The sequence below is a fragment of the Lontra canadensis genome, unplaced genomic scaffold (genome assembly GCF_010015895.1).
Source record: "Lontra canadensis isolate GAN:19392208 unplaced genomic scaffold, GSC_riverotter_1.0 scaffold101, whole genome shotgun sequence".
Classification (NCBI taxonomy): Eukaryota; Metazoa; Chordata; class Mammalia; order Carnivora; family Mustelidae; genus Lontra; species Lontra canadensis.
Genome location: NW_022631095.1, coordinates 1,261,638 through 1,283,179, shown reverse-complemented (window position 1 = coordinate 1,283,179; position 21,542 = coordinate 1,261,638). Strand labels below are relative to the sequence as shown.

At 40.5% G+C, this 21,542-nt stretch overlaps 1 protein-coding gene across 10 annotated transcripts in view; it reads right to left on the bottom strand.

Annotated features, from left to right (window-relative positions):
* The window catches only part of ASH2L (ASH2 like, histone lysine methyltransferase complex subunit), a 28,878-nt gene extending 7,555 nt beyond the window's left edge, over positions 1-21,323 (bottom strand). For 2 of the 10 annotated variants that reach the window (XM_032837917.1, XM_032837915.1), the window contains exons 1-12: positions 21,102-21,323; positions 20,373-20,439; positions 20,114-20,268; positions 16,264-16,352; positions 15,900-15,994; positions 12,020-12,115; positions 11,292-11,387; positions 9,842-9,917; positions 9,102-9,119; positions 7,543-7,636; positions 6,576-6,793; positions 4-171 (exon numbers count right to left, since the gene is read on the bottom strand). In XM_032837917.1, coding sequence (XP_032693808.1) covers positions 4-171; positions 6,576-6,793; positions 7,543-7,636; positions 9,102-9,119; positions 9,842-9,917; positions 11,292-11,387; positions 12,020-12,115; positions 15,900-15,994; positions 16,264-16,352; positions 20,114-20,268; positions 20,373-20,439; positions 21,102-21,289 — 1,360 coding nt within the window. In that variant the 5' untranslated portion in view covers positions 21,290-21,323. Of the gene's footprint in view, positions 1-3; positions 172-6,575; positions 6,794-7,542; positions 7,637-9,101; positions 9,120-9,841; positions 9,918-11,291; positions 11,388-12,019; positions 12,116-15,899; positions 15,995-16,263; positions 16,353-20,113; positions 20,269-20,372; positions 20,440-20,857; positions 20,982-21,101 lie in introns of those variants that run through there. The other 8 variants (XM_032837918.1, XM_032837919.1, XM_032837922.1 and 5 more) reach the window with 8 other exon arrangements.
* Positions 21,324-21,542: the final 219 nt, after the last annotated feature.

The window sequence follows — 21,542 nt, the reverse complement described above, 5'->3', positions numbered from 1 at the left end:
TACCTAAGGGCTGGGACCAACCCAGTCTGGCAGCAGTGTCTGGAGGCATCTCGTCCACTGTGATTTCAAAGTACCAGGCACCTTTCCGAACCCCGTGAGAAGCCCGGACCATGGAGTAACCCTTCTCTCCAATCACAGTGAGCCGGTCATCGGAGATCTTCAGCTGGGGAGCTGCAGTGTGAAGATGAAAACAAAGGTCTGTAACTTATTGGAAGCACTTGGAGACAACTGCCCCCCAAACCAGAGTCTCCTACACTTTAGTAGAACAAAGTAAAAAACTGGAAATAACAGGTCAGGAATCTGAAGGATTAGTTCAGGAGTTTCAAAATCTCAATGTAAGATATGGCTGAAAGCAAGAGGAAAAAAATGGGAAGAAAGTGGTCAGGTAATTTAGTTTCTATCAAACGATACTTAAGTTAACAGGTTAAAATTAATAATGCTATCTATTCCCTAAAATATAACAAACCAAGTATAATGTGCCTGGAGCCTGATTTGTAGAAACCATCTTTTTTTTTTTTTTAAACTTTTAAAAAAAGATTTTATTTATTTTTTTGACAGAGAGAAATAGATCTAAAGTAGGCAGAAAGGTAGGCAGAGAGTGGGCGGCAGGGGGGGCGGGGGAGAACAGGCTCCCTGCTGAGCAGAGAGCCCGATGTGGGGCTCGATCCCAGGACCCTGGGATCATGACCTGAGCTGAAGGTGGAAACTTAACCCACTGAGCCACCCAGGCGCCCCAAACCATCTTTTTTTTTCTTTTTAAATGAAGTTTTCCACCCAATGTGGGGCTTGAACTCACAACTCTGGAATCAAGTTGCATGCTCTACCTACTGAGCCTGCCAGGTGCCCCTGAATAAGCCATCCTTTAATAGACTTGATATTTGATTTTGAAACAATTTTAGATTTTAAAGAATAGTATACATTCCTCTTATGTCCTCCATTCAGCTTCCCCGAATATTAACACCATCTATGGCTGTAACACAATTACCAAAACCAGAAAATTGGCATTGATAGAATGCTATTAAGTAATCTATAGATCATCTTCAAATTAAGCCAATTATCCAAATAATATCCTTTTTCTGTTCCAGGCTCTAATCCAACATCCCACGTTTCATTTGGTTGTCGCGTGTCCTTAGTTTCCTCCAATCTGGGACAGTTCAAGTCTTTCATGACCATGACATTTTGAAGAGTACTGGTCACTTTCCTTTGTAGAATGCCCCTCGGTTAGGTCTGTCTGATGTATCCTCCTGCTGAAGCACAGGTTATGCTTTCTCGTCAGGAATATCAGTGAGGTCAATAATGCTGTGTCTCTCAGTGGACAGTATCAGGGAACACAAGATGTCAAAATGCCTGTGTTACACTTTGATCACCTAACTAGCGGAGTGCCTCACTGGCTTCTCCACTATGAAGTCACTATTTTCTTTTAACTAATAAGCATTTTGGTGGGGGAGGAAAACAGGTATCTGACACAATCAAGGAAATCTGATTATGGACTGAATTCAGATGATGGCAAGGAATGATCTATTAAGTGTGGTAAGAGCATTGTGGTTGTGAGAGAAAGAAAACACCCCTATCTTTTAGAAATGCGTATTTTTTTAGAGTGTACAGGGTGAGATTTACTTCTTAAAAATTCAGAAAAAGAGAGTCACAAAAATAAGCAGATAAAACAAATACGGCAAAAACTCGATAACTGTTAAATCTGGGTAAAAAGTATACAAAGATTCATTATATTCATCTTTTCACCTTTGTGTATGGTTTGAAACTTTACTTTATGTAAACTTTATGTAAGATAAGGGGACAATCTAAATCAACAGGAGGGGATATTATGACTTGAAAATGAAGAAAAAAAATGACAGAAGATAGAAGAGTATTTCCAGGTGATGTAGGTTTGATTTTATCAATGTAGAAACATCACAGATCCAATGAAGACGTCAGTGAGGAAAAAGCGTTTGAAACTGTTTATGACACTAAAAGCCTGAGTTCTATTGGAGGAAGCACAAAATGTAGATTAGCTATAGCTTTTACAAAGGTCTTTACGATTTACAAAGTACCTTCCCAGGTAGGTAGGTAGGTAGGTAGGTAGACAAGACTCTGAGATGGAGCTCAGTGTGGCACGGCTGACTGAAAATTCTTGGCCCCACACTCTTTCTGTTACATGGACCACAATGGCTCCTGTCCCAGGCAAATACAATGAGAACTTCCTTAAATTAAATACATCCTGTTTAACAGAACTTTCTTAGGTATTCGGCAAATTCTACCTTCTCAAATACTTCTTCCCTTACCCCTTTCCAGGCAATTCAGCCCTAAAGCCATTAGGTGGGGACTGAGCAAGGCAAGTGTCCAGGATAGGACAGTAAATAATGTACCTCCTCCTAAAACACTTACTAATTACACGCGGGGTTAAAAAAGCAACTTTTCAGTGGATAAACCTGGCAGATACCATGTTAGCCAAATGATCAAAGCGACATCATCGGTAATGAGGCAAATTAAAATCAGGCACCACCTGGCAGGATGCAACATGAAGAACATAGCATCATTTTAATGATATTTCTGTCAAAGATGCAGAACTGAATCAAATCCTGAGATTTCAGCCAGACAAACTCAAATTGCGGGATATTCTATAAAACAAGTGGCCTCTCATTTGCAAAAGCTTCCAGGTCATCAAAGTCTAAGAAAGATAGAAAAACTGTTACAGATTGAAGAAGACTTAGGAGATATGACAGCTAAATGCAGCAAATGATTCTCAACTATCCTCTGCTACAACGGCATTATTGCACCAACTGGAGAAACCTGAATAGGATCTTAAATTCATCAGATGGTAGCAATTAGTGTTAATTTCCTGTCTTTGACGTTTATATACTGGTTCTGCAAGAAAGTGAAAGTTTAAAAAATATCTACTAACTCTTTGATATTCTTCCTTTGAAGAGGTGGAGGCTAATTTCCCTCCACCTGAGTGTGGTCTGAACGTAGTGACTCATTCCTAACAGAACAAAGCTGAAGCAACTATCCAGCTTCAAAGTTGGGTCACAGAAGATACTCGAACTCTACTGCTCTCTTGGATCACTTGCATTGGGAGGAGTTAGCTTCTATGATGAGGATAAATAAGTGGTCTATGGAGAGGCCCACACGGTGAGGATCTGAGGGCATCCTGTCAAAGTAACACAAGTAAGTCATCTTGGAAGTAAGTCCCCCAGCCTCTGTCAAGTCCTCACTGTTGATAGGCCCAGCTAAGAGCTTGACTGCAGCTGCGTGAATTCTCCTGAGCCAACTCACATAGCTAAGGTGCTCCCAGATTCCCAACCTTCACAATCTGTGGGAGATAATGCACATTTGAAGTTTCAGACTGCTAAGTTTTATGGTGATTTGCTAAGCAGCACTAAATGACTAACACATAAGGGGAACGTCCTTGCTTATAAGAAATACACCATCAAGTTCTCAAAATGAGAGGGCATCATGGCAACTTATTCTCAAACGGTTCGGAGAAAAAAAAAAAGTTCACTACTATTTTCACAATTATTTTATACATCTGAAATTATTTCAAAGTAAAAGCCTTAATAGATACAATACAGATTTATCATTAATTTTTGTAAGGCTCAGCATAAATGGCATCGAGAGCAAGCAGTCATTGCTATTTTATATATTAAATTCTAACAAATAACTATTATGGGTCAGTGTTCTCACTTTTTTTTCTCCTTCTGGAATTATAACTATTATATATAATAGTTATAAACAAGATATAGTTATATATATATATATATATATACACACATATATAAATATATAACGATATTTATATAGTTATATAAACAAGACAAGCCTCACTTCTTAAAAACCCTGAAGTCATTGACTTGGCCTTCCCTACTTTCAAAGTATGCTTGTCACTATCAGAAGTCAAACAATCCACATATAATGGACATTACAACATGGGATTACATTACTTCACTTTGAAATGACCACCATCAATATAAGTGTTAGCAAAAAACTAATTTGATTTGATTTTTTTAAAGTAATCTCAATACCTAACACGGGACTTGAACTCACAACCTCAAGATCAAAAGTCACAGGCTCTACCGACTGAGCCAGGCAGGCACCCCTACAAGTGTTAAGTTTTTAGTATTAAAACCAAGAAATAATGGGCTTTCAAATGCAGTAAATATATGCCCTGTTTAGATCTAATTCAAGGAGACCACTGAAAGGCATATTTTAAACCATGGAAATAGAAGTATGGACCGGGTATTAGATCATTAAGGAATTATTATTCATCTTAGTTAGGAATAATAATGGTATAATGGTTATATATACATATTTTTAAAAATTTCATTTATTTGAGAGAGTGAGTCAGAGAACACGAGCAGTGACAGAGGAGAGGGACAAGCAGACTCCCCACTGAGCAGGGAGCCCAACACAGGGCTCGATCCTAGAACCCCAGGATCATGACATGAGCTGAAGGCAGACGCTTAACCAACAGAGCCACCCAGGCGCCCTGGGTTAACCTTTTTGTACAACTCCTGGAACCACAGTCATGTTTCATAGACCCATGCACTCCCCTGAAACACACACACAAACTCTCTCTCCGAGAGGTGGGAGACCCTAAAAATAGCACAAAAATACTAACAAATGAACCTAACGGTTGTAAAAGAGACACACAATCACCCTGAAGGAGGTGGGGCAGAAGAGAATTAATCTAACAGTAACCCAAAAGGATGCTGCAAGGCTAAAAGCCGAAGGGCCAGACGTAACTGCTCTAAGCTAGCTAGTCAATGTTTCTCATAGAGGTTACCAATTCTGAAACTACTTTATGTGCACACTAGAAATGAACAAATAGAAATGAACACTGTAGACAGTCAGAGCCAGGTTTCTCACTGTTGGAGAAAGAAGTGACCAGTAAGGATAGGCGGAGGGCTGGCACAAACCAGGAGTGTTTGACTAGAATCCAAGCCGTCAGTGCAAACGCAGTAGAGCCCTGTATATTTATGTATCAGCTGTTACACATACGGTCTCCTCCTGTCCACTGGGTGGGGTCTAAAACTGAGCATACTGAACACTCAGGTCTTCATTTCTAAATCTCATTCTCCAATCAAAGGAACCAGGGCTCTTTGGAGAAAGTGGCTGATATATTTGGCATAGGGCAGGGAAAAGACAAGGTAAGTCAGGAACATTTTGTGATGTTGGAAAGTAAAGGAAGTATTATTCAAAAAAAAAAAAAAAAAAAAAAAGAGGCTTATCAAAAAAACACAGGAACTAACCTAAAGAAGCTCCCAATGGCCAAAGCAGGAATAATTTGAGCTACTAGATAAAGTCTATCCCAATGGAATAAAATAAATATCTGAGTTCACACTGATATAAATAAAAATTGATTAAATAATAAGTAGAGACAGGAAGAAAGAAATACAAAATCGTCAGGCAAACACAACACACTAATAATTGTTGCAGGGGCATCTGGGGGGCTCAGTCAGCTGGACATCTGCCTTTGGTTCAGGTTATGATCTTGGGGTCCTGGGATCGAGTCCCTTGTCAGGCTCCCTGTTCAACTCAGAGTCTGCTTCTCCCTCTCCCTCTGCTCCCCCTCCCCATCGCTTGTGCTCTCTCTCTCAAATAAACAGAATCTTAAAAAAAAAAAAAAATCATTGAAGAAAAGATCCACTGAAGGATATTAGAGCAAAACTTTATAAACAAGGTATCTCCAAAGCTCAAAGCATCCTTCCTCGAGCTATTTATTAACTACAAAGGATAAGACAGAGAAAGCCACAGAAATCACCTTAACCAGATGACCATGGTCAACATGATCAATCATAAGACATCCACATCATGACTGCCATGAGATGATGCAATGAGGACTCATTTCTTTGGTATTCTGACAAAATATGCATAACATCAGTCTAATCATGAGAAAAAGTCACACACTCACTAAGGAATATTCAACAGAATCCCTGATTAATACTTAAATAAGTGTCTGGTCATTAAAGACACGCAAGGACTGAGGAACTGTTAAAGGCTGCAAGAAACTGAGGAGAAATAATGAAATGCAACGTACGACCGACCTTAGAGAAGAGGCCTTACTGGGGGAACTGGAGAAATGTACATCAAGTCTTTTGTTTCATTAATAGCATCATCCAATGTTAACTTCCTGGTCTGGTAACTATACAATCAGTCGTGTAAGATGTTACCATTAGAAGCTTGGGGAGGGAATATGCTAAAACTATTGTTTTTACTCTAAGTTTAAAATTAGTTCAAAATAGGGGCATCTGCCTGGCTTAGTCGGTGGAGCATGCAACTTCTGATCTTGGGGTTGTAATCTGAGCCTCACGATGGGTGTAGAGCTTACTTAAAAAACAAAAAATAAGTTCAAAATAAAAAGTTTTAAACACACACACACATATCTCTATACAAATGTTTAGAGCTTATCAGAAGAGACAAGGAGATTCTTTGTCACGTGTTCCTACTGAGTCTAGTTAAAACCAGATGGTGGGGGTGTGGTAACGATGTTGACAAGTGTATCTAATTCTGGACTGGACAAAGCTGAAGACAGTATTCAAAGTAACACCTGGGTCCAACATGAACATTAACACCTTACATACCTCGATCATGTAGGGCTAACAAAACTCGTTCATACAAGCAGGCTCTGTAGAGGTCTCCAGGAATTGGCTTTCCTGCCCAGCAGTCAAGTTCAAGCTTCTCAGGGTCAGGGGCATGGGGATCGGGCTCAGCTAGAATATACCGATAGCCATCTTTGTTAAACGGGTGTTCCAAGGGGTAGCCATGAGGGGGAAGGCGCTGAGCAGAAAACAAAGGGTCACTGCAGAAAGGAAAAAATAAAATCAAGAAACTAAAACCCCCTCTAGCTCAAATGCCTTCAAATCTGTAAGAAAGACACCTGATTTACTAGATTTCAGCAGGAGTACATGCAACTTCACAAATGGTTTTCATTGCTCAAGTAGATGATCCTGCCCTCTGGAGGCAAAATAGGGAAATGAAACAGATTTGTTTTTAAATTTAGCAAAGTGGTTTCAAATTACTCTCTAGTCTATAGGACTATCTTTGAAACAGAGCCAGTATGTCAGAGGGGAGGAAAAGGGGAACAAGGGCAATTTCCCTTAGTATATTAATTACTATAAACTAATGAAACAAAACTCAGAGATGGGAGCACTATCTTGCCAATCTAAATAAGAAAAAACCAGGATTTACTGAACAAAGCACAGAGAAGAGGCCTGAGGGGAGAGGCACAAAGACGACTTAAAAGTGCTTAAGTTCAATACTGGGTCCACTCTCCCTATCCTCCACCTAACCCTTCTCAAGATGTCTTGACAGAACTTTACTCCCACTGGGTTGCCGACCCGGGGGCTGTTTTCACAAATCTGAAAAACAGGGCTCCTCACGCGGAATTATTTTACCCCTCAAAGTGTTCAAGATTTGAGAAAAATGGACAGGCTTTTGAATCTCAGACACCTGAGCTAGTGAAGAGGACTGCTCTTTGCCCACTGATGGACTGTGCCAGCCCCAAAGAACGGTCTAGCAGTGATGAGTGGGAGTGGGTGTTCTGCCCACCTCCGGGCCTTCTTGGTGGTCCCTGTGGTCCCGCCGTCCTGCTGCTTGCGCTTGGCTCCTCTTCCTTTTCCACTGCTTCCTGCTGCAATTCCCCCTTCAAAGACAAGGCAGATCACTTTCAATGAGTTGTGACAGAAGCTTGACGTGGATATGGAAATTCCACGGCGACTAACACTCCCGACGTGCATTTGTGTAACACCACACCCAGGAGGACCTCCTTCCTGAGAGCATAATGGATTTCACCCTGCTTCCAAAGGAGTCTGCTGAGCATCTCACTGCTCAGAACAATGAGCTCTGGCAGTAAGCTCAAAGGAACCTAGCACTAATAACGACTGTAGAACGTTTTCAACCTTCCTTTCTTATTGAACTGCAACGACTTATTGAACTACACTTTCTGAGGATGTGACACAAATGCATTTTCACTCATTCAGATTCCGAATACCCACATCTAAAAAAACAACCGCAAGGATAAAGGTTTTTTCCATCCAAATCAATATGAACATCCACGAAGACTATCCTCACTCTAAGCAGATGTTCACTAGCTTGAACTATGCATGATACAGTCCGTAAACATAATAAAGGCACAATTTCTGCTAAAGCACTTAACTGGAAGATCCAACAAGACAAAGGTACAGAAAACATAGAAAACAGAAATGGAAATACTAAAAAGGTGTTTCTCTCCAGTGCTACTTGGTATCCACTCTGGGGTGTGCATGACACAAGTAGAAAGGCTTTAAATTTAGTAGGCAACTTTTACAATTCTTAAGATTGTGCCAATGCATAAAATTAACTTAGACTGCCTTAGCTTGTGGAATTAAGAGCAAATATCAATCGACAATTTACTTATGTTACACAAAAAATAATTTAGCTACATACTAAGCCAAAGGAACGCTACCCAGTGATCTCTGAAATAGGTACTTGGAAATTTCTGTCCAGTTCCATCTTTCCTCTCAATTTGTTTTTCTGTCCGCCAGAATAGTCCCTGAACTGCAGGAAAACACCTTTATGGAAACAACTACATAGAGTACCGAATCTTAATTTGGGGCAAGCTTGGAAATTATCAGCAGTTCTGCTGCAATGAAAAGGATCAAGACATTGAGAGCAGGTCATATTCTGCACATACAGGACCAGATTTATGCAGAACTACCTTTTATGAACATACCAGGTATTAGTCTCATTTCCCATAAGAAGGTTTAATGTTAAAACTGTTGCAACATCCATTATCTCATGTTTGAGTTACCTAGAGAAATTATTAATTTTTAATTGTTATTTGTATTTTAATTAATTTAAGAGAGAAGTTTTAGATCTACCTGGAATAAAACAAGCAATACTAAGGGGACTGCTGGCCATGTTAGGCAGAATATGACAACATATAAGCTTTTAATTGCTAACATTCAACTGGAACTACAGTTTCATATCAAGTGCTATTGCCACCATTTTCACAATGCTTTAAAATTTTAATTTAGTTTTAGCTTCTACCACAACTCAGCAAAAAGCATTTTCCAAACCACATAATACTTAAGTCTGAGAGGCTGAAAGAAGACAGAGGAGGAATTCACCTCCAAAAGAGGCTCCACCTGTAAGAACAGAAGTGGCACCATGTATTTGTCAAAGTTTAACAATTAAAATGGGAAAAAATGGTGTAAAATATAACAATACACTTAGCTATTTCCAACCCATCTTATATTAGTAACAGGAGACACGATTACATATTTAAGATACTACCACTCCAAAGGACAAGTTCATGACACCACATGTTAGATGAATAGCTAGCTACCTCCAGCTACCCCAACTTTCATTGGATTACCATTAGTACTGAAGACCATTAGAGTCATTAGGTGGGTTACTGATAGAAAAACACATATAGCAGGTCATAAGTACAGATTGCTGTCATGCGACTAATGTTTCAGGGCAAGAAAAATTAGAAGACCAGCATAGGAAGTCTGTTAAATTGCAGCTGAATTAAGAGCAGGGGGAGAGAGCGACTCAATCTATAGTAGGTGTTAGTGATGAGGATACAGACATGGAGTCTAAGGTGAACACAGTAAATCTGACCTTAAACCTGTACCTTGTTTTATGCTAAATCTATTTCACTCAAGACCAAACTGTGGTGTAAAGGGACAAAATGTTCTTCACTACCATTTGTTGAATCTTTGGCTAGCTTCCAAAAACTGGGTACTGGACTTTAAAGCTTCTGTAAATATCTGATTGAGAGCCAACCCAAAGGATGCCCAATTCTAGGCATATTTGGATTCAACAGCTTACAACTATTTCATCAAGAAGACATTTAAACACTTACCATTTAGATTCCCACTTGTAGACACAGCACTGCTTTGTTTTTGGTTGTCATAAGCAGGACCAATGTTACTAAGATCCTAGAGGGAAAAATATATTCAATTATAAAGAAAGGCTAGATAATCAACGTACACTGGCAATGCTCAAAAACACCAAGAAATTCTTGAAGAATGTGAATCAAAACTGACAACCGTAAGGCATCTGAAATTTACATGGTCCCAAACTTGGATGCTTCAGAGATCAACAAGTAACGTACATGTGGTGGGCCAAATGTAAGGATCAAAGTGGTTAAGAACGAATTGGGGGTGGTATGGTGGAGGGGGCAAAGGCACACAGGAGTGCCTAAGCCCCATTTTCTCAGCTGCTGTGGGAATTCAGGCCCACTGTAATCAGATCTTCTCATTTTAGAAGAAAAGACAGATATCTGAATTTCTAAAACCAGCACAGTAAGTTAGCAAATGTTTGACTCATTTACCTTAAGAAAACTCTGGCTAACCTGATTGATTGATGAACCCGTTTTGCAGAAGGTGACTGACCAAGGTCAAGACTAGCTAAGACTGGAACAAATAAGGAATTGCTGCAACTTTGCAGAAGGGACCAAGAGTAAACAACAGTAACCTCTATAAGGACACCCCCCCAACCCCCCAACCTTATGCTGCCATTTTTTGAGCACGTGTCCCATAAAGAGGCTTGATTCCTGAATGCTCATGCTCAGAAAGGAGGACATCTCCTTTTGTCCCTATATCCAATCAGCATATTCTATTCAACCTACATACCACCCCATGACATCCTGTCTCCTTATGGTTAAATATACCCAACCCCCATCCTTCGAGAAGGCAGATCAGAGAAATTTTCTCCCATCTCCTTGCTTGGAACCCTGCAATAAAACACTTTTTCTTTATAAAACTGGCGTCAGTGTTTGCCTTTCTGTGCATCACTGGGCAGTGGACCCTTGTACAGTAACATTTCTATGTGAAACCTTGAATTTTCAATGGTGGCAGGTCAAACATTTTAAGGGACAGCTGAAAGATTTGGCCTCCTGACCTACCTGCCAGTGAACAAAGAGTGGAAATTTTCTTTTTCCTCATGTTATGCTAGATACACAACACAAATTCTAATTCACAACAAATTTTTTCTTTATAATAACAAATGTTTTTAAGAGTAAACTTTGAGATGGAAAGAAAATTAGAAACAACTTGGCACAGCCCATTTATAAGGGAGGAAATTAACGTTAAAAAAGATAAAAAGGATATGCATAAAGTTGTAACACTGAGGGGAAGAGCCAGAACTAAAACGCTACTCCCCTGGTTTAAGGTGAGGGCTCTTTCTGCACACAGCAATGACCCTTCACTTGGAGCCCACCATGTTAGAGGCCTTTAATGGCAGTGGCAAACAGACAAATGTTAACAGAACCTAATTCTCGGTCTCCAAATCACAAGGGAAGTACAAAGTACCTGATCCAAAAGTCCAAATTTGGGGTAATCTTCTTCTGGGTCCTTACTCCCAGGATCAGGATGTTCCTTTACTAAGAATACATCTCTTTCTTTACTCTGAAAGGAAGCAGTATTTTAGTGTTACTGGAAAATTTTATTCTTCAAAGTAGTACTGAATGGATGATCAACCAGCAACTCCAATTCCTAAGTGTAATCTCCCAAAATGATAGTATTGCTTTTCCCTCTGATTAGAAAATTAATACGTGACCATCCAAAAATTCAAACAGAGAAACTTGAAAAAATGAGAGCCAAAGTCCTTCGGAATCCTCACCTATCCCTCCACCTCACAGAGATAAGCACTGTTAACAGCTTGCTGTTGGCTTCTCCCCAGGTGCTCTCTTTAATTCTAAGGACAATAATGTTTAGAACAGTGTTATTTGTTTTTGTTTTTAAAGCAAAGGAAAAAATAGTCTGCAATGTCAATATAAAATTATACTTGCAAAAGTACAGCGGACAAAGGTTTCAGTGTCATGTATAAAACAACCAGGGTGATATTCACTTTAGACACAATTTGTGACGTGTGAAACCTGTTAAAATTTACAATTAGTGATACCTTAGTCTCCAAGATTTAAAACTAAGTTGTTCTCATTTTCTTAGTCATCACATTTCAGTGAGACTAAAACAAATTTAGTTCTTTCAAAGAACACTGACTTTCAAAATGTCGAGTCTAATCATTTTAGTCTACTCACCATTGTCTTAACAATGTTATTTGGCCAAGTCATTTTCCCAGGTCTCTGTCTGGTCGTCATGCACTCCCAGTATTTATCAATAAATGGTATGATATCCTAATTTTTAAAACAGAATATATTAAGATTTCTATAGTTGCTTTCAAAGTAATACTCACAAAAAAGGAAAGAAAACTGCAGCTTTTTCAAAGACCTTGTCAGAATTGAGAGAAAAATCCAATGTTTAGTCTTCTCATGATTAAATAAATACATAATTGCATGCAAACACATAGATTGTGAGGAATTTCCAGTAAGTATATACAATCCTTAACTACATAGGGCTTACAATCCAGTTGGAAGGAAAGATCTACTCCATTCTCTTGGGTGCCATCTGGATAATGATTCCCAAATCATTCTCTCCCCCGAGTTCCTATTCCTACCTGTTTCCGACATCCCTATGTGGACACCCCACAGGTACTTCAAACTTCTTGTAAAGAAAACTAAACTTTGGCGGGGGCAGGAGGCGCCTGGGTGGCTCAGATGGTTAAGCATCTATCTGACGACTCTTGGTTTCAGCTCAGGTCATGATCTCAGGGTCATGAGATGGAGCCTTGCATCCAGCTCCAGGGTGTGGAGGCTGCTTAAGATTCTCTGTCTCTTCCTCTACACTTCACTCCCACCCTCTAAAACAAAACAAAACAAAAACTCTAAACTTTGTATCCTACCTCGCAAATCTGCTCTGATTTCTATTCCTTTTTTTTTTTCTAAAAGATTTTATTTATTTATTTGACAAAAATCACAAGTAGGCAGAGAGGCAGGCAGAGAGAGAGAGAAGGGGAAGCTGGCTCCCTGCCAAGCAGAGAGCCCTATGCCGTACTCAGTCCTAGGACCCTGAGATCATGACCTGAGCTGAAGGCAGAGGCTTAACCCACTGAGCCACCCAGGCACCCCATGTTGATTTCTGTTCTTGCTCTTAATGCTCAGAATCACCTATCACCTAGAATCACAAGCCAGAAACCATGGAGCCATCTTGGATTCTTCTCTTGTGTACGCCTTTCACATCTAAACCAACACCAAATGCCTGTTCAGATTTCAGAAATTTCTCACCAATCCGGCCTCCTTTCTATCCCTGCTGCTTTGATTGTTGTCCTCACCAGTTCTTGCTGGTGTGACTGAAAAAATATCGGAGCTTGCTCTTCTGACATGAACCTTCCCCTATGCTCATCATTCTCCCGGAGTCCACCAGAGTCAGAGTCTACCACTAATACCCTCCACTAGTCAGTTCCATGAATACCAAATCTTTACCAAAAGAAACCAGGACTGGGGTGCCTGGCTGGCTCGCCTGGTAGTGTGTGTGGCTCTTTAGCTTGGGTTTGTAAATTCAAGCCCCATATGTTGGGTGTAGAGATTACTTAAAAATAGTATCTTTAAAATAAACAAACAATAAAATAAAAGGAACCCAGGTTGAATCAGGGAAAGTCGAAAGGAAGTCTGGAATATTCTGCTAATCTAGAAAGTAAGGAAGAGTTCAAAAACTGATAGGAACATATCACAAAGTATCAGGAGTCAGCCTAAATGGGGCTGCACTGGTCAAATTTGAGCACCATTTATGAGAAATCTAATAACAGAGTATAAAAATCCACAAATCCACAGTGATACTTAAAAAAAAAAAAAGGTGGACAGAAAGAACTGCAAGAAATAAATGAATAAATGTATTCTTTTTCATAATGATCACTCTATTAACCTGATTCAGGCTAGGATAATCGGTGGTTGCTAAAACCACAGCTTGAAAGGGTTTGAACAAGACAGTAACACAATCTCACTGCATCAACACACAGAATGCTTAGTAATTACAAACAGAAAATGTCCCTTTACAATGGAGAAATCTGGTGATACCTCCTCTCTACCTAAGTAATCAAATTTAGGACTACTTCTAATAAAACAAACTAATATTTTATGCCTCCTGATGTGACATAAGGAAAAATATACACTATCTACATAATATTCTTGCCAAAAATGTTTAACCAGAGGGGCACCTGGGTGGCTCAGTCGATTAAGCATCTGACTCTTGATTTTGGCTTAGGTCATGATCTCAGGGTTGTGAGATCGAGCCCGGCACTGGGATCTGCACTGGATGTGGAGTCTGCCTGAGATTCTTTCTCTCCTTCTCCCGCTGCCCCTCTCCTCCCCTCCGTCTCTAAAACAAACAAACAAACAAACAAAAAGTTCAACCACGAGGAAACAATCAGATAAATGCAAATTGAGAAGCATCATGCCAAACAACCTTCTAGGCTCCTCAAAATTTTCATGTCACAGCAGACCTTGGCGTCTGGCTGGCTCAGTGGGAGGAGCAACTCTTAATCTCAGGGTCATAAACTGGAGCCCTACATTGGGTGTAGCAACTACTTAAATAAATACATAAACTTTGTAAATAAGCAAATAAATAAATAACTGTACACCATAGCAGACCAAAAAAACAAAGCAAAATTAATTCGGGAACTATTTTAGATTAAAGACAAAAAAGACACTAAGGGACACCTGACTGGCTCAGTGGGGAGAGCATGCAATCTCAGGGTTGTTGAGTTCCAGCCCCATGTTGGGCGTGCAGCCCTACTTTAAAAAAGAAAAAAGAGAGCGAGAAAGAGACACATTACAACTAAATGTAATGTGTGATCCATGCCTGGATCCTGGATGGAGGAAAAAACTATGAGGGATTTAAGAATAACAGTGAAAAAATAAAAGTATATACCTATATAAAAATAAAAACTGCATATATTGGTAGTATTACATCACCATAAAATTTTCTGAGTATGATCACTGTATTGTGGTTATGAGAGAATACTGGGTATAGAGTTCAATGTAGTCTCATATAGCTTAGAGAGAAAACATAGACACTGGGCAATAAAGCAAATGCCATAAAGTATTAACAACCCGTAAATCTAGGTAAAGAATAAACAGATGTTCTGTACTATCTGAAGTTTTCTAAATGTTTGAAAATCCTAAATAATAATTTGGGGGAAAAAATAAGAAAAAAACCAAACCTGATCACAGCACATCTCTAATGCAGGAATAAAAAGAAAGTGAAGGGGCCGTCTACTGACTACTCCAGCCTACAGGACTAAGTTCTCACTTCTATTCAGGAGAAAATCCCTTTCAGGTCTGATCTCAGCCATATTAGTATCACCAGACACCCCATACCAGTGTCTTTCAAACAGTAGATTGCAATCAATTAGTAGGTTATAAAATCAATTCTGTAGGTCAAAACTAGCACGGACTAGAATAGAAAATAACAGAGTGCAGAGGGGAAAAATCGGAGAGTAAGCACTGTTTGGTGAAATTTTTGTTTCAGATTTAAATGAAAGGTAGGTATAAATGTACACTAGGCACAATGTAAACTCCACTGTTCTAAAATTTACTTAATTTTCTTATTTTCTTACCATGACTCACAGTAGGAAAGACTCATGGATGGGCTAATCATCTAATTTTGATTCCTGACTTTGGTCATGTGTTTTGGCAGTTTAATAATAAAGGATAATTCATTTAAATAAACTCACCCCCTTCCCTCTGACAAAATCTGTAATAGCCATCTAAAAAACAGATAAACTGAGCTGCTGAGAAGGTCCACCTCAAGCTCTGATTATTAATTGTTACTTATAAAGCCAACCAAAACTATTTAAGGATTCACCCAACTAATAGCTAAGCCAAGTGACACACCAAGCCAAGTGATGTACTGTGCACATACTAAGAAGTTAGTAAATCACATAAAATAAGTAACACATAACCAATGAATCTACCGTGATATATTCATAAAAATTGTGGGGAAAGTACTTATTGTTGAGAAGTATATTTAGAAGTTCCACCAGATTCTTGGGCATAATTGCAATTACATTAATTTCTTCTCTACCTTATCTTTGGAGAACATGGTTTTCGGATGCTCATCCTGTGTTCGGGACTGCCATGTTAGGTTGGCCAAAGCACTAAGGCACATTTCCTTCAAGTCTAGCAAAAACAACAACAAAAAGTTATCTATAGTATTATATCCCTATTACCAAAAGAATATTCAACTAGGTGGTCCACAAATTAACAATTACAGCAGCAAAAAGTAGAGTCATCATTGATCTGAAATGGACAATAGCCAATATTTGGAGCTAAACCCGAACTTCTACTAGCTACCAGGCAGAGGTTTCCTGATTCTGCTACATCCAAATCCCTTTTCTTTTGCAGCTAACCAGAGGACAATTTTGCCGCACTCCATAGTTTGTTCTTACTTGCTTGTTTCCGGAGGAAATAGGTATTCCCACTATGATGGCACACATTGCAGTGAAAACTATAGTTGGTCATGAAAGGTAGACAGGATCTGCAGAACAACCAGATTAAACAGATTAGTGAACTTCTCAACACACACTTCCTTTTGAGGAGTAAACCAACAAAATCAACAAGGATCCTCCTTTCCCCACCGTGAAAGTAAGGTAATAACATTAATATATTAATGTACTAGTAAAACTTAAAAAGGTCATCAAAGCCAAAAGAGGGCTTGTATTTTTTTCTTTTTCTATAGAAAGGTTTTATTTGTCAGAGTGATCGAGAGTGTGCACACGCACAAGCACAAGCAGGGGGAGCTGCAGGCCCAGGGAGAAGCAGGCTTCCCGCTGAGCAGGGAGCCCAACATGGGGCTTGGACCCAGGACCCTGGGATCATGACCTGAGCTGAAGGCAGATGCTTAACCAACTGAGCCACTCCAGGTGTCCCTACCTGGATTTTTCTGTTACAGAAATTTAATAAGACATTATCTACCATAGCAGATAATTCAGCACCAGGAAGTTTCTCTCTGGGACCTTGTCCAAGCTAGTTTATTATAGAATTTGAGTACCTAAAAAGAGTGTGTCAGGCCAGTTGTGGAAGAAGGCAAAGCAGTCTCTTTAAATATATTTATATTTAAGTATTTGTATGTAAATTATATTTAAATATAAACAGCTTTATAAATGTCTATACACAAACTATGTTTAAACACTTAAATATTTACTTAAAGTGCCAATAACACCATTGGAAAAGGTAAACAGAAATTATGACAAGATTAATTAAAAATGCAAATAATGGTGGTGCCTGGGTGGCTCAGCTGGTTGGGTGTCCAACTCTCAATTTTGGCTCAAGTCCTGATCTCATGGGGGTCAGGAGATCAAGCTCTGCATTGGGCTTCACGCTGAGTGCACAATCTTCTTGAGAGTCTCTCCCCCGCCACCCTCTCCCTCAGCCCCTCCCCACTGCTCTCTCCCTACAATAAATATATAAAATCTTTTCTAAAATGTACATCATTATTCAGGAAAACACATAGGTCACAAAACATTACTTGTCTCATCACCAAAAAAATCCCACAGATGATAATTAGTCTTATAAGAGTTTTAAGAATACAGGGAGGAACTTCACATTTAAGAGTTAGAAAACATTTTTGGAGGATATAAGTTACGAACTGGATTTGGGAAGATGAGTCAGTTTTCTTTTCTCTAGGTGAACTATGTATAGAGATGAGAAAGGGCCAACAAGTGGGCAGAGGGGCAAATTGCTGTAAACAAATTTGTCCTAGAGAGGGGATCTGTCAGGGATATGGTTTTAAAAAAAAAAAAAAAAAGGTAAGGCTTAAAAGGTAAGGAGGCCAAGGAGTCAGGTAGATTTTTTTGGATTTTTTTCTGTGGGTAATGGGAATTCCTTGAGGGGGTAATGACATGGTTAAAAATCCAAGTTTCATAACAGGATGGGTCCAAAGGAAGAGATTAGAAAAAGCAAATGTATGTAAGATGCTTTTTTGTCTGTTCCAGCAGAAGGTAAAGAAGGCCTCGGCCTCACCTAGGGTGAAATTAATAAAAACGGAAAGGACAAGCTGATAAGAGAAAAAACTGGTAAAGCTTGGTGACTAACTGAGCAGGGGTGGGGGGTTGTGGAGTGAAAGGAGTTCTTATTACTAAGGGTGCTTCTATCACAAAGATGAAATCTTCTTAAAGGAGAGTTTGGGGACAAGAGAAGACCGTCTGTTTAGAGGCAGAGAGAAAGATGCCAGTGGAGGGAGAGGGTTAAAAAATGGTGGATGCTGGGGCACCTGAGTGGCTCAGTGGGTTAAAGCCTCTGCCTTTGGCTCAGGTCATGATCCCAGAGTCCTGGGATTGAGCCCCGAATCGGGCTCTCTGTTCAGCAGGGAGCCTGCTTCCCCCCCAACCCCCGCCCTCTGCCTGCCTCTCTGCCTACTTGTGATCTCTGTCAAATAAATAACATTTAAAAGAAAAATGGTGGATGCTGAGGATATAACTGAGGAATCAATGCATTGGAGAAGGAGGTGTGGTGGTGACTGTATCCAATGACTGGAAGTAGAGTACAGGGAGACATTAGTCTTAAAAAGGAGAATGTAACCGAAAAATACAAGACTGGTTCAAGTTGTAAGAGAAGAAATCAAAAGCAGGTTTATTAAAAACAAACACAGGTTTATCTTGGACTCAGCTGAAACTTGCTTAAGTTATGCTCAAAGAGAAGCTTCCCGAGTGTGTGTCTATTGCCACCATTCAAGAAATTAAGAAACGTTATTGTGAATGTAAAATTGAGTTCCCTTGCCTTTACCTTGCTCTCGAAACCTTTCTGTTCAACAGCCCCCTGTGATAAAATCACCTACAGAGAGCAAAGCCTCAAACTAGAGATATGTAGGCAGTCATTATTTAATTCAGATATAATCAGGTGTTTACAGCTGCCTTTTTCCAACCCTGCTAGCTCACTTCCTCCATCTCAGCTGTGAAAGATAATCTGTCCCACCTAACTGGGCTTCAGGTGTAACTTCCAATTTCAGGTACAAATTGGTTCCTACCAAAACTCCAAACTGTGCTTTGATTCTTCCCTAGAGCACCCCAAGTTCTCTCTCTGGTAAATTTCCAAGGCTTTTTTTTTTTTTTTAAGTTTTTTATTTATTTGACACACAGAGAGAGATCACAAGTAGGCAGAGAGGCAGGCAGAGAGAGAGGGGGAAACAGGTTCCCCGCTGAGCAGAGAGCCCAATACAGGACTCAATCCCAGGATCCTGAGATCATGACCTGAGCTGAAGGCAGAGGCATAACCCACTAAGCCACCCAGGCGCCCAAATTTCCTAGGCTTTGTCTATCCAAGTAAATTCTTCTTGGCCAAAGGGGCCCAATTTTAGGTCTTGTCTAAGTGACCAGCTTTGCTTATGTTGTATATTTTCCCTACAGATCCTTCTACCAAGATCAATTCTTTCCTCCAGATCCTTTAGTATTTTTTCTTTTTTAAACATTCTATCTTAGGTCACCAGTCACATGTTAATTAAACATTAGCATTTCCAAAATCCACTATAACTTTTTAAATTAGAAAACATAAAATAAATTATTAAAGGATGGTATTTCTTCGCAAACCCACCCACTGAGGAAGAATTTCAGACTTAATAATGCAGCCTTGAAACAATCTAAATTTACTTGCATAACATGAATCATAAGGAACAACAGAGAGCCAGCAATACAATTATTTCCATAGACAAAGTCAATATGGAGCACTTGCTGTTGACTGAATCCCTACAATAAAGCAAAAAGCCTTTTATTCTCAATCAATCATAAAAGATTTTGATTCATTAGAAGAGGAAATTGGAAGTATGCTGAGGAGTGAACATCGGATACTTAAAGAGAGTGAGTTAGAAGCCAAAAGGATAAAAAGAATGGCTCAAGCATGAAAAGGCACTGGTCATCTCAAATTTTTGACCACAGACTTTGTCTACCATAGACACCAACCCTTTCCCCAAAATCCATAATACCCAATACAACATTTAAATGACACTGTCCCATATTTATATAGTGCTTCATAATTGCACAGCTTTGTCTCCTAACCAGATTGTAAACTCAAAACAAGGACAATATCTATCACTGCATCTACTAGGTCTGGGCCCTCAACAGGTAGAAAACACGCTCAGGTTACTAAAACAATTTCTGATTCAAATCCTACTACTCACTGAACAGGGGTTAGAAGACATAGAAAATAATGTGCTTTTATATTTGCTCACAAACTATGATTCGGGTGTTGAACATGCTGAGATTTATTTTACAGGGCGATTCTTACAGATTACCAAAAAATACTCACGAAGTATCTATGCCAAAGGTGTCCGCTGTGAACCATTTTGTACATATTCCACACTGCAGCTCTACCTCCCCCAGCTGTCGGCCATTCTCTTCATCCACCGAGCCCGCCTGGGTATCCATCACCTCTGAAGTATCCCCAGCACCTTCCTGTGTCCACAGAGCAATCAGAAAATCAAGTTAGTTGACCCAATTGTATTTCTGACTCACTTAAAAATGTAAAACCTATTTTGCCTTGCAGACATCCAAAAATAAATACTTACTAGTGTATCTTTCCCATTAGAGGATTCTGTCTCCAAACCACCACCTACATCGACTGAATTTGCATCCCTATGAGATAATGGAAGCACTCAAGTAAGAATTTTCAAGAGAAACAAACCTCAAAACGCGTATTCCCAAAGATAATGATCCAAGTCCAGCTGAACTTCACACTTCTACAGCTTTTTCAACTAAGCCTGTTCTCAGCCTGGCTGCCCTGGGTTAGGAAGAACACGGCCTAGACAGACGCAGGCCCATGGGGCACAGGGAAGCCTGGTCGGCCCTTACAGACAAAACTACATGGGATGGAACTGGTCCTGGGGAGGGTTCGCAGGGATGCAGCTCTCCCACTGTTTTCAGAGGAACCGTTACTTCTTCCAGTCCGGCAATGCAAAGTGGTTTTTCCCCTGGGATATTTGAGGGGTTCCTGCTAGAAGACAGAGCTACGAGCCCCCTGTTAGGATGCAAGAGCAGGAGAGAGAACAAGAACCTTGACTCTCACAAACCGCGAAAGGTGCGGAAAGGGGCGTAGTTTCAGATACAGTTCAGAGGGGAGGGCCAAGGGGACGAGCCAAGCGGCGGGCGGGACTACAGTCCTGGAGGGGGCAGGGCGAGCCGTTGGCAGCTGGGCCTAGGTTCGGAGGGGGCGGGCAGGAGGGCTCTCGGGAGCCGCCGGATTCCAAGAGGGGAGGGCCTCCCGCCCTGTGTCTGCCTCGGGCCACAGGATGTCTTACCCGCTTTCTGCCTCTCCAGAACCGGGTTCCGCTACTGGAGCAACAGATGTCCCCTCTCCAGCCGGGGCAGTTGCTACCGCTACCACCGGTTTTGTCTCCCCTTCTTCCACCGCTGTCGCATTTGCGGCCGCTGCTGGGCCGGGTCCTGCATCCACTCCGGGTCCGGGTCCAGTTCCCGCCGCCGCCATCACTGCCGCCTCCCAGAGTTCTCGCGAGAATACTATCTCTGTCTCGCGTGAGTTGCTGCCAGGCTTTCTAATCTTCAAACAGTAAAGGCCCTTGATGGGTCCACCGCTTGTCTGAAGAACTGGCACTCCGGGCCCACTTTAAGGTGGGGCGGGCGGGCGGAGGCGGGCGGGGTCTCGGGGTTGGGATCGCTTGGGGCAGCTCTGGGCTTGTCCGCGGGAAGGCGTAGGAGGCGAGAGTACTAGTGGATTTATT